A 13,842-nucleotide genomic window follows, 5' to 3' on the forward strand; every position below is an offset into this window, starting at 1 on the left:
ATTGGTCTGGCATAACCCAGATTTAGACTTGGTCCCCATTCTGGTTTGGTACAAGATAGCACTGCATAATTTGAGGGTTGCTGACTTTGGCTTTTTAGCTCTCAACCTAATTCTTTCATACTTTCAGGTAGATAAGGGTCGGAACAATTATAAATGATGAAAAGAACACAGGGTGTCTGAGTGCTTTTCATTCTGTCTGTCTTCTATCTAGTACTAGTTTGCTGTGTTGGGATTCAAAGGGGAGCCTGTAGACAGGGAATTGGAAGGTAAACTTACCTGGGTGAAGATGATATATGAATACTGGAATTGAATGGAGAAGATGCGTGGACCACCAGCATAGGGGGAGAAAGATCAGAGTTCAAAAAGCTGTACATTTGTGCTCATGTATTTTTGAATAATTTGAACATATTTATCTTGGACCCAACCTTTTGTAAGTCATTTGGAGGGGCAAAGTGGCTTAAAAATGCTTAATCCTTTTCAAAATACCGAAACAGGATAGTTCTACTTTTGCTTGCGAGACTGAGTAGATAGCGACCAAGATAACTGGGCTTTCTTTTGCACAGGGTCCTTATTTCTGCTGGTCTGTGCCCCCTAAGGAGGGTCATGTCTTATGGCTGTGTTCTCATTTTCTAATCGGGGTGCTCTGCTGTGTTATGGAAGATAATGCTGCATTTGATTCTACGGGGCAAGGAGTTAATTCCTGTTCAGGAGTGAGTCATCCTTTCGTAAGCCTGAATCGCCTCATAAATATATTACTGCCTTTCGCTGTAAATTGAACAGGGCTTTGGCACCTGAAATTGGGGGCAGGAAGAAATTTAATCACCACACTTGAGTTTCATGGCCCTGATAAGTAAGAACCATGTTTGACCTTTACTGTGAGGCTTTTGAGATGCCACAAGGGAAATATCTTCCTTGTTTTGCGATGACAAACTTCCTCTGAGATTTCAGGTTGTCAGCTCGATGTACAGCAGTGACATTGATTTTTTTCCTCACTGCTACTTCCTGCCCGAGTAGATAACAAATTTCCCATGGCAGGTGTCTGTCAAGCTTAGTTTTGCCTGGCAGAGAAATGGTGTAGACTCATTCATTAATCATTAGCTGCAACATGAGGAACCAGACAATAATCTTTAACTCTTGGGGCGTTGAAAAACATCGGGGCAGGGTGTGTGTGTGTGTGTGTGTGTGTGTGTGTGTGTGTGTGTGTGTGTGGAGTAATAGAGACTTATTCTTTTTTTCCCCTTTCACTGAGGGATACAGTTTTAAAAAATAGAGCTTTTTCATATTGAGTTCATATAAATTCATACTTCTCTCTACTTATAGACGAGAGTGGTATATGTATCAATGAGCGAGTCAAGGAGTCCTCCTAGGGTTTATGACCTAGAAGGTCCCCCAGTGGAATACTGTTCAGATCTTCATATGACTGAAGTCTAATTCCAGCATGGGACAGCTCTCAGCTATTCTGCCCTTCACCTGCCGTCTGGCATGCTGATGCAGCATGAAAGCATTGTGCCAAAAGTTATTACATCGTTCTAAGCAAGGAGGCTTGGGACAGTAGATTTAAGTCTTGGGGTCAAGCCAGATGAAATGTTAGATGGCTTGCAACTTGACCTTTCCAGAATTTTGTGAATGGAAATTGTAGCTGTACAGGATCCTGAGACACAGCTGGACCATGATATAGGGAAAGAATGACCTTGACCTTTCCCCTGTGCAATTTAGCCAATCAAAGCCAACCTTCATTGAGTTGTTCCTAGTTCTAAAAAAAAAGGGGGGGGGGAGATAGCCACTCTCTCTCTGCCTGCCTTATCATTTACAAGACTTAAACAGCCCATAAGGTAATGAGTATCAAGCTTTTAGAGATGGGACTAGTATACCTTCCCTCCTGGGTGTCTCTCACATTACTCTCTCCCCCACCCCTTGAACAATTAGCCAGCAAGTGAGGAACCAAGGCATCTGTCCAGAAGGTGGGGACCTTGTTTATCTCATAGCTCCTCATCTCTATTAAGAGGCTGGGGGGGAGGCTTCTCCTTTAGTAGCCTCCACTACCTCCCACAGCATGCCCCCTCACTGGTTTAATACTTGGAGGACAATCAAACATGGTTGTTTGGTAATGTGGACACAGTGAACCTCACGGGTAGGCATTGAGGCAGTCTGTCTCTTAAAGCTTTAATCTGGTATCAACAGCTCTAGGGATGAGGCTGTAGATATGAAGAAAATAAAAACAAAAGAAGATGTATAACCTAATTTAGAAAACTACAGTTACCTCTCCTTTGCTTTCTCCCCCATCCCATGAGAATGGAGCATCCCTCCATGATGCTGGAGGCTGGAAATGAGCCAAATCACTGGGAATGACATAATGTGCAGGGTGAAGGATGGGACATGATCGTGCTTTCATCTCTTCTCCTTTTCCCACCCCTGGGAGGAGAGAAGACCCAGAGCCTGCTCCTTCTGTTCAGGAATCCCACCTCTCTCTGTTCTTGTAACCCACCTGTGAGAGTTGCAGATTCTTTTTGAGTGATAGCTTGCAGTTTGAGACCCACTGCAGTGAGATGGAAGTCTCTGGTTTCTAATGATTAACAATGTGATTTAAGCCTTTTGTTTCTCTGGGGTGTAGTCTTAAATCCCACTCCACCCCCCAACTTGTAATTTCAATATAAATAATGGACAGGTCTCGTCTGGTTTGACCCCCATTTATAATGTGAGAAATTTTTAAAGTGCTGTTTGTCACTTCCATTGTGATCAGAATAATTCCCTGTACTTCCAATATGTATCATCTAATTTGTATTTCAGCAGTTTTACGGTCTAAGCTGTTTTATATAATTTTATATTATTATGAACAAATCTGTTTTTAGTTGTATTATGTTTTGCAACTGATTGAGTGATTGCTAATTCTGACTTTGCTGGTCTATGACCGTAATAAAGATCTGTCTGTCTGTCTACTTCCATTGTGACTACAGTTGCAATTCCTATGGTAAAGGCATTTCTTCAGAGTATTTCCTAAATAACAATTAGAGTATTTGCAACAACTTGTGAGGTAAGTTTGACTTGGCTTTAGCCAAGTGGGAAATTGAGCCTGGGTTTATTATACCCGGTCACAGTGCCAAATTAGAATAGTAAAGATTAAGGGATAATTATTAAGTGCAAATATCAACAATGACACATCCCTTTCTCAGGAGAGAACCTAACAATGTGAACAGAAACTGGATTCATTGTTTTGGGTTATATAATGCAGCGTTAGGGAGAGTTGCTCCTATCTAAGGCCATTGAAACTAATGGGCTCAAACCTGAATCTCTGTTTAGATTGTAGTGATAGTCTGTAATGGGCCATAGCAGAAGACAGGTGAATGGATTGGCTTGGCGGAGGCTTGGTGGTGGCGCGGTGCGGGCAGATGGGACATAGCAGTAGCAGGTGGCCGCACGGCAGGGCTCGGGGGACGGCCATGGCAGCTGGGTGCCTCGGAAGGTGGCTACATCCGCTAACAGCACCACTCCCCACCGCCTCCTGCTGCCACGGCCACCAATCTGACGACCCCGGGGAATGGTCCAGGCGACCCCATTTGGGGTCGGGACCCCAAGGTTGAGAAGCACTGCCTTTGTGGGTATCACCTCTGGGCCTGCAGGAGATACCTGTTTGGAAATTGCTTTGCTTGCCCCAATCATAGGACAACATCTGGCTTAGAACCTCCCAGTAGTTGGAGCTGGTCCCATTTCCCATAACAGCCATTTTACATTGGCACACGCTGGTCTTTTTCAAATTTCCCCCTGTGCCTGCAGTCTCATTCAGATTGGATACCCAATCTTAACTTGCCTGGTATATTAAAATGTTTTAGAAGAAAACTTTCAGAGAAACTGATTCTGTGCTCAAAGGCTCGATTGCCAAAACCACATATACCACAGTGGCACTAAAGGTGCGTAAATTGCTTGTTGCAGAAAGGCCAACTCTCTCAGCTACCGTAGTTTACAGATAAAGTCATAGCACTGAAAAAGAAGCCCGCATATAACAATAAACACATTTTATTATGTTGGGTTGCCATTTTTGGAAGTTGAAATTGAGAAGCACCCAGATGGCGATGTGGACAGATAGCCAGATGTAAGGGCCTTTTGAGTGAATATATTAGATTAATGTTAAGTGGTTACATCTGTTTCTGTGTTGCTTTGTTAAAAATGTATGTATTGAGCTAGTCATCTTCATAATTAAAAAACTAAAGCATAAACAAGTCATGCCAGGGCTCTTGAGTGTATTTTAGAATTACATTAAATTAAATGTCACAATGAATAGCCGGCTCTCAACTTCTTCTTTCTTATTATATGTCTGTATACATTGAATGGGACAGCTGTGGCGTATGAGGTATACTGATATCCGCTGAAACCTATTGTATTGACAGTCATGGTATAATCATGTTTTAGGTTACAAGTGTGTAGTGCCTTGATAAAATGCAGGTTTTGAACAAGCACTTTGCAAACATGATGAAATAGCATGATAAAACAATATACTAAAACAACAATGGCTACCATCTAGCGTCCGGCGTGGTTTGCTGAAGTCTTATTCAGCAGAACGAAGGGAAGAATACTTGCATGTGGATTGCAGCCACTGGAATCAGCAATCGTGTGCGACCTACAAAGATGAATGATGAGATAAATCTAGAGAATTTAACTAGTCCTTTTCGGCATCTGTGCTTTCTTTACTGCCTTTTCTCCCGTAAGAAACATCCATAGAAAATATTCAAAAGTGAGATCTTACTTTCCAGCGGAATCCTAGAGGCACAAATATCAAAGATCCTACCTCATACCATAAAATCAGACTACAATCCTAAGGACACTTTCCTGGATATGAGCCCCACTGAATGAAATGGGACTTGCTTGTGAGAAGGTCTTAAGATTGCGATCTCAAAGGCTTAGGTCATAACACAAGCATGATACAAAACCGGGATTTATTTTAACTGAAATCAGGGCCTGGCTTGCAGATGATCACTCGACTTGGTCTTTAAGGTACTACCGGATTAGAATTTTATCAAAATCCTATTTTACTTTGATCAGTGCCGGTTTAATCATTCTTTTAAACTCAATTCCCCACAAAGATTTGGAGTATCCTGGCCTGCATTTCTGTGAGGGCAGTTACGGCGAACAAGTTTGGAAGACTTGATTCAGAGGTCATATGAAACTAACTGCAGTTAATAATCCAGCTTCAAACCATGATTTCAGATCCTGGTTGAATTTCTAGTCCATAGAGTTTGGGCAATCAGCCTATAGTTATTAGTTTAAATCAGGGGTAGTCAAACTGCGGCCCTCCAGATGTCCATGGACTACAGTTCCCATGAGCCCCTGCCAGCGAACATTGGCAGGGGCTCATGGGAATTTTAGCCCATGGACATCTGGAGGGCCGCAGTTTGACTACCCCTGGTTTAAATAAACCATGGTTTCACAGAATACTTGCGCCAGCCAAAACAGAGCCATATCATCTTCCCCACATACTCCATCATAACTGGCAATCATACTGGGACAGAATATGGTTTCATGCACAAACTCAGTACACCTTTAACTGTTCCTGCTCATGCGCTGCATGAATTTGATTAAGTCCCTCAGTGCTTGAACTGTACATTCTTGATGTGAGCCCTTTGTATCTTTCAAGTCAGAGGATGAGAGTGTAGAAGAGGGGTCTTTGGGTGGAGCCAGGGTGGTGTTGTGGTTAAAAGCAGTGGTTTCTAATCTGGCAAGCCGGGTTTGATTCCCCGCTCCTCCACATGCAGCCAGCTGGGTGATCTTGGGCTCACCACAGTCCTGATAGTGCTGTTGTCAGAGCTCTTTTAGCCTCACCTACCTCACAGGGTGTCCGTTGTGGGAAGAGGAATGGAAGGTGATTGCAAGCTACTTTGAGGCACCTTCTGGTAGTAAAAAGGAGGTTATAAAAACGAAGTCTTCTTCCAAATGAGTAGTGGAGTGATTCCAGCAGTTGACAACTCCAGAGAGATGTTTTCAAGCAGCAAAGAGCTTCAGTTCCCAAGCTCTTATTATGCTGTCCTGTTTTCAAATGAAAGAAATATTGTTTCCCATATAGCAATTTCTAGTCTATGTCTTCAGTTGACAGCAAGATTCAGGTCCAGTGTGGCACCTTAGAGGCACCTTAGAGGCCAACAAGATTTTGGAGAATATGCGCTTTCATGGGCCAAAGCTCCGCTTTGTCAAAGAACCAAAGCTCCCTTCTGTGACCAAGGGAGACTTGCCTCTCAAAAGCACATAACCTCCCCCCCCTAAAAAAAGTTGTTCACCTCTAAGGTATTCCTGGGCTCTAACCTAGCTGTTCTACTGCAGACCAACCCAGCTGTCCTTTGAAACTACCTTCAGCTTAACACAAACGTTTGTGACAACTCAGCTCTAGTACTGAGCTGGCAGTTCTTTGGCAGGCTGGATTTCTGCGTGTGGTTGCTGAACCATTTCCTTTACGGTCTTTCCAGACTTTGAATCAGATTCACTGCACTCGATGTTGCCAGTTGTTCCTCTTAGAGCCCACCCTGGTTACAATACATTAACCTCTCACAAGGGAATGTGTTAAACAAAGTCAAAGCTTCTTGAGCAGAACCGTCCACCTAACAGCGTGTGCATAATTGAGTTCTCTAGGATTTATAAATTTCGTAAGCGGCAATTCGCCGAGTGAACCATAACTTTTCCTAATTTAGTAAGCTAACTAACATGCCAACATCCTTTGCTTCTGTGATGAATTTTTTTCCCTCTCTCCTCTCTCTTTGATTCCAGATTCCTTTCTCTGTAGTACAGTTTCCACTTTGGGAGTTCTTAAAGGTAAGTTCCACTTATGGACAAATTGTGGGGGTTCTTCATGTTATAAGTGTGAACAGTACAGAATATTAGAGGAAGGATAAGATTGGATGCAGATTCAGTAGCTCTTAAAAGACTGGAAAGAACGGTGGGAAAGACCAAGAAAGGCTAATCCTGAACAATAAGATGAAGCCAAGAAGATTTTACTGTAACATTTTGAGGAAAACCAATTTGTCATTGATGACTAGATAATTTTGAACATCAGTAGAGCATATCATTCGGTATGGGTTGTGCTAGATACTGTGAAAAAACAGTCTGAACAGGCCCAGCTTGACACTGTCTACTAAGACACCATCTGAAGAAGTATTCATGAACCCGAAAGCATATCTTTCTGTATAATAAAACATATACCTTGGTGCTAAGTATATGTCATTTCTTAAACTGGAGGTAATTTGCTCTGAATAAGGGATATTCCATCAACCAGACTGGTTTCTGTTGGGTACTCATGGCATTACGGGTGCTAGGGTGGCTTCCAGGAGTCACTCAGAGCTCTTTATAAAGGTCCGAGGGGAGGCTGTGCCAAGTCCTTTCCAGAGCTCAGTGGGGACTCTTTCCTCTTTTCCTTCCACCGATGAGCAGCTCTAGCTTCCAAGCCCCTTTGGAGTCCTTGAGCCACCCACTGGGCCCTCCAGCCCCCCTGCACCTCTTGACTGGCCAGCTTGGACCTCACCTGGGCTGAAAGCCTTGACCCATGGGTCAGCAGGAGTGAGTTTTTTTGAGCCAGGGAACCTGAGGTGGGACCCCTGACACCCAGGGTAGAGGCTGGCTTTGTTGCAGCCACCCTCCACCTGTTGCTGGGCTGGTGAGCAGGAACCATTCACCGGCAGATGCACATTGTTGGAGTGAGTCAGGCATGCTTGGCAGCTTGGTGGCTTAGCAGTGCAAAAATGCCTCCTTAAGTCCAGCTGGGAAAGCCCCACTCTCCCAGGCAGCTCTGGCCAACAGCCCAGAATTCCTGGTCCTGTGCATGCAAAATTATCCACGAAAGGGTGTGGAGAGGCCTTTGGCTGCCTTCCAGCATGCCAGGGCCCATTCAGAGTGGGCTGGTAAAGCTGCATTCCTCAAAGGGCACCCTAGAGGAGCCGTGAGGATGCTGGCCCTGCTCAGCTGCTACCTTCAGAGTGAAAGTGGGAGGCCCCCAGGCACAACCCAAGGGAATAGCATCAGGGCTGGGGGGAAAGGGGAGGATTAGCTGGGAGGGACTTCAGAGCCCCCGACAGGCTTGGACAGGTGCAAGTTCTTTGGCTCAAGGGTGGCACATCTGCTTTGCCAGGAGGGAGCATCATTGATCTTCCAGGGGCCCAGGGAAATGTGGGGAAGAAAGCACAGAGTTTTACCTGCCCCCTCTCCCCTCTTGCCATGATTTGCAATGGTGGCAAAGCAGACATATGTTTTATAGGGCATCACCCCATTTAGGACCAGAAGTATTCAATACAGTTATATCCACCTTCACCCACTTTTGACTGGTAAAACTGCTTCCCCTCTCTCCTGGCTGAGAAGGAAGCACCTTCCCCACAGATGTCACAAAGCTGCACGAAACATGAGGAGGGGCTGGGGAACTCCGCCCTGCTTGGGCAGGTGTCAGTAGAGCCTGCGGTCACCCCCTCCCCCCCATCCACCATAAACTTCATTTTGACTCAGGGAGTTTTCTAGAGCCCATTGTATTTTTTCATACAATGGGCATTATTGCTAGTACTTTGAATAATATATTGTTGGTCTTAAAGGTGCCAGTGGACTTAAACTATGTTTCACTAAAACACTAATTTGTTTGTTTGTTTATTTATTTGGATTTCTTACTCGCATTTCCCCGGAGGCTCGAGGCTAGTTACAAGACATAAAAACCCAGTAAAAACCATGCAATAAAATCCGTAAAAACAAGAATACATACAATTAACAAATATAATAAAACAAGCACAATAAAACAACATGTGGCGAAAAACTCAAACCTATCTATACCACCCCTCAGTAACCCGTCCTGGGGGGGGGGGACACAGAGGGCACTGGTTGGTCTTCGCTGCTGCTGCTGTAAGGGGGGCCAGATCATCCTTCTTCATCTTAACATTCTAAACAGTGCCGCTATAGCCCCTATAGTGGTTTAGTGCTATAGTGGCACTATGTAGAACATTTTAAATGTACCTGACCAAAACAAACTCCAAGGAGGATTGCATGAGAAAAAAGGGCAGGGGGAAAGGTGGCCCTGTTTAAAATGACCACTGTACATCAGAGACAGCTCGTTAATGGAAGGAAATTTGCTTTATGAAACACCCGTTCCTGTATCGCTTTACTTGAAATAGGGCCAATAATAAATAACATCGAATTTAGAACGGTAATGTGAAAATCCCCAATGTTACTAGCATTCCTGTTGTAGTTGTTTTAGAATTTCCAGGCCTTTAAATGTCATTATTTAATTATTTATGTTCCAATATATATATACCTCCCCCCTCTTGGCCAAGTCGTCTTGGGGTGATTAAATGATGAATTGTATCAAAGGTATTTTATTTATTTATTTATTTATTTATTTATTTATTTATTTATTTATTTATTTATTTATTTATCATACTTATATACCGCCCTCCCCGGAGGCTCAGGGCGGTTTACATCATAACAAGGAACAATACATAAAACGGTCTATAAAAACATCTGAATAACCTTATAATAATAACTAATAATTGTAACCAGATAACAGTATAACAGCACAATATAACAGTATAACAATATAGCAGTACAAACAGGTCCAGGGCTTATTGATGGAATTCTGAGGGGGGGCGGGGGGGGGGAGCAGGGGCCCTTTGGTCGCTGTTGATTACGTCTGGTCTCAGCCAAATGCCTGGTGGAAGAGCTCCTTTTTGCAGGCCCTGTGGAACTGTTTAAGCTCCGTCAGGGCCCTGATCTCCTCCGGGAGCTCATTCTACCAGGTGGGGGCCAGAACAGAGAATGCTCTGGTCGAGACCAGACGAACTTATTTAGGGCCAGGGATCCTTAGCTGGTTGGTGGCGGTAGAGCGCAGAGCTCTTTTGGGGGCATAGGCGGGGAGGCGATCCCTCAGGTACACTGGGCCCTGACCACGTATGGCCTTGAAGGTAATTACCAGGACCTTTAGTCTGATCCGGAATTCAACTGGTAACCATTGCAGCTGGTGGAGAATAGGCCAGATATGAGACCTCCACGGTGTTGCTGTGAGGATCCTGGCTGCTGCATTTTGAACCAGCTGTAGTTTCCGGGTCAGGGCTAAGGGCAGGCCTGCGTAGAGCGAGTTACAAAAGTCCAGTCTAGAGGTGACTGTCACATAGATCACTGCGGCTAGGAGTTCCGGGGCCAGGTAGGGTGCTAGTAGTTTGTCTTGGCGGTGATGGTAGAATGCCAGCCGTGCTACCTTTGTGATCTGGGCTTCCATTGTAAGGGAAGCGTCCAGAATCACACCTAGGTTCCTGGCAGAGTGAGCTGTCCAGGGCAGGCAGACGCGCTTAGGATCCTTGCATGTGTGTTCCATATTATCCAATGACTATGTTTGCATTTCTTTTTCTTTCTTATGAAAGGCCACACTCTTTCTTGTTTACAAGGGACCTTGAATGAATGTTGACAAGTTTTAGCATTTAACAACCCCCTCCCAGTTTTGTGAAGAGTACAGTGCAAAACCATGGTAGCCTAGCCTGTAGGTCACCTTATAAATTATTATCTGTTGTTCTCCTCAAAATCTTTTGTTTTAGAGCAGTTCTATAAACCAAGTTCCACTTCCAGCTCATGCTTCAAGCTACCTTCTCAGACACTTAAATTGAACGAGTGGTTTTGGAAGCTGAAGCCACTTGCCACTTGACTGAGACCACAAAATAATTTTACATAAACCACCAAACTGCTGTCAGATGCTAGTAAATTTCCACCAGTACCCGGCTTTGCTCCAGTGACATAAAAAGAAACCTGATACATATTTTCCATTTTAAGTGACCTTCCTGGAACGATCCCAAAAGTTTAATTTCACATAAACTGAAATAAATGAGACATTTCCAATCTTTTTTTTTCTTCAAAAAAAAAAAACCAAACCTTTTTTTTTGGAGGGGGGGGGGATATGTCAGTGCTTGCATGGTAGGGGGGTTACTTTATAACATTTTAAGAGCAATTTAATTCGTTACTAGGGTCAGGAAAGTGAAGAATTGTGGGGAAAGTGAGGAAGATGCCATGATGAGATGGTGTTTTATAATTTAAAGTGTAATTGTGAGATGCTTGGGGAAATGAAAAATGTTTGGTGTTTGACATTTAAGTACCGGGAATGGTCTTTTAAAAAACGCCCTGACATGTTTTGTATTGGCAAAATCCAGACTGCAGCTTGGTCAGCGATGAGTCCTCTGAGTAGGGTGGGAAAGAATAAAGAAAGCCAAAGAAAGCCAGCAACTAAATAGATTAAAATAACGTTAGATGGAGGGAGAGTGTAACCCTTCTGTGAAATGTATAGCGACGTGATTTCAGAAATGGCACCGAGAACTTTCTATAATAAGACTTTTTGAGAGTATCACAACCGGTAAATACAAATGAAGGGGATACATGGGTTTGTGATCAGAGTGCTGCAGAAAACAGTAGTTTAACAAGAGAAATGGTACGTAGAAGGAAGATGAGGACAGTGTGTGACAAACGAGAGAAAAATTAATCTAACTGATTTGTGAAGAAAAACCCAATACAACCCTAGTCTTTAAACCAATGATTCTCAACCTTCTTAATGTCACGGCCCTTTAATACAGTTCCCCATGTTGTGGTGACCCCCAACCATAAAATTATGCAAATGTTCTTTCACAGGAATTAAACTGAAACTGACCAATGGCGTGAAGATCCATTGTTCATGATTGTATATAAATTGTTTTTTTCCCGGGGTTTCTCAGTTCAGTTCTGCCTCTTGTCCCACCGTGCCGACTTCGCTCTTTTCTGCTGCTCCAGACAGACGAATCCTCTATCTCGATCTACCTCACAAGACTGTTGTGTGGATGGCAACCCTCTGGCCAAGCTGCTTGCAGTGCCGCAACCCCTCTAAAAGGATTGTTTGGCCCCCAAAGGGGTCTCGACCCCCAGGTTGAGAACCCCTGCTTTAAAACCTTGGGAAGAAAAGAGAGCCAATGCCTTGTTGGTTGTCTTCAGCTACAGCGGGCCTTCCCTAGCAAAAAAGATGAATAGGAATCCTTTGCCTGGGTGTTTCATGCTACCTTCCTTCAGCATCTCTCTATTCCGATAAGCATTTTTTCCTTAAAGACTATAGTGCTATAGCATTTTGGCCTACACCCACATTTACATTCCTCTTGCTGTCAGAGCACTGTATCTAACTTCCTTAGCCTTACGATGACCATTCTGTGCCACTCCTTTACCATTTGGATCAATATTGACTTCACCAGGTGCAGCAATTAGTATGACAAGCTGTTGAAAACAAGGTGTTTTTCTTTCTGTATAGTGTATTATTCGCTGTTCTGATTGCTGTTGAAACACAAGTGTCATGGGCATTGTGGAGAAATATCCTCCCCTTCAGGGCTACATCACACTATTTGAGGCTTTGGGGCAGCAAACCCCCACATTCACCCCCAAGAAGTTTCTCTTTTGGGAAAAGGTCTGGAAACAGGAGAGAGATTAATTGCTGTCAGGCTTCCCCCTCCAGGCTGTGCAAATGCTTCTTGCCAGCAGAGAACAATCTAAGGGCCATCTCATGCCTGGAAACCATGTGAAATGCAGGAGGGGACAGAGGCATGGGGATTCCAAAAACTAGATTGTATAACTTCCTAGGAATAAACAGGATCACAAAGGCTGACATGGAAGAGGGACAAACCGAGGAGGTAGAGTCCTTGGATGCAAAGGGAAGAGGCCTATTTTTGGCTGATTCCATCGGCGGATAACTTGCAGGAAGGCACTCTTGCATTAGAGCTCAATCGTGATGTCTGTCATTGCCCCATAATGCTAAGCAAAGGCAGGCAGCCTGGAGAAAGGCTCAAGTTAATGGAGGACTGAAAAAACTCTGCAAGTGTGAATCACCCACCCTTGAATAACAAGCCGAGTATGCACCTCTTGCCGGGTATGCCGGGTAAGAGCCTCTTGTGGCGCAGAGTGGCAGGGCAGCAGACATGCAGTCTGAAAGCTCTGCCCATGAGGCTGGGAGTTCGATCCCAGCAGCCGGCTCAAGGTTGACTCAGCCTTCTATGCTTCCGAGGTCGGTAAAATGAGTACCCAGCTTGCTGGGGGGTAAACGGTAATGACTGGGGAAGGCACTGGCAAACCACCCCGTACTGAATCTGCCATGAAAACACTAGAGGGCGTCACCCCAAGGGTCAGACATGACCCGGTGCTTACACAGGGGATACCTTTACCTTTACCTTATGCAACTTTACTCTGTATCTTTGCTTGGTCCATTGCTATATAGAGCATGTGTGTGAAATTGTCTTTTAAGTACGTTTCTTATTACTTGCAGTTTATTTATATACATTGCTTTATTACTTTGTTGGAAGTTTGTTCTCTGTAACCACGTTAAGTCCCACTCAAATGCATCACAAAACAGGGATCCGAGAAAGGCAGCCAATTGGTCAGTAAGTCGCACAGGTTCAATGAGCCATCCCTGTGGTGGCTAATCAGTGTGAATGGGAGACCGTGGGCACTAGGCGAAGCCTGTAAATGTCAATGTGAACAGAGGGCTAGGAGTGCCTGGGAAATCCCGAGTTCAAATCTTACATCAGTCAGAAAATTTCCTGTTTGGCAATAGGAGGATAAAAAGCCTATTTTAGAAGGCAGTTTCAATGATTACTGAGGTAATCTGTGTGAAATTATTTGAATTCTTGAAATAAATTATATAAACAAACATAGATAGTATCTTCTCAGACATGTCTTTCATGAGGGCAGATCTGTGAGGAACAATATAGGGAAGGCCTGGAATCCTCTGTCTTTGATGCTTTTGCAGGAAGATTGGGCTGTTGATCACCTTTTTCTTGAAGAATTTCAGGATGGCACGTATGATTCTTCCCTTTCCATTTTATCCACACAAGCAACCCTGTGAGC

General features: G+C 44.0%; 1 protein-coding gene across 7 annotated transcripts in view; it reads left to right on the forward strand.

The window, feature by feature from the left end:
• Positions 1-13,842, forward strand: part of SLC25A26 (solute carrier family 25 member 26) — a 129,741-nt gene that overhangs the window by 75,199 nt on the left and 40,700 nt on the right. For 4 of the 7 annotated variants that reach the window (XM_077325101.1, XM_077325105.1, XM_077325100.1 and 1 more), the window contains one exon: positions 6,748-6,792. The exons of 2 other annotated variants lie outside the window; for them this stretch is intronic. In XM_077325101.1, the coding sequence (XP_077181216.1) occupies positions 6,748-6,792 (45 nt within the window). Of the gene's footprint in view, positions 1-6,747; positions 6,793-11,685; positions 12,999-13,842 lie in introns of those variants that run through there. One more of the 7 variants, XM_077325106.1, reaches the window with a different exon arrangement.

Source organism: Paroedura picta, chromosome 3 (genome assembly GCF_049243985.1).
Source record: "Paroedura picta isolate Pp20150507F chromosome 3, Ppicta_v3.0, whole genome shotgun sequence".
Taxonomy (NCBI): Eukaryota; Metazoa; Chordata; class Lepidosauria; order Squamata; family Gekkonidae; genus Paroedura; species Paroedura picta.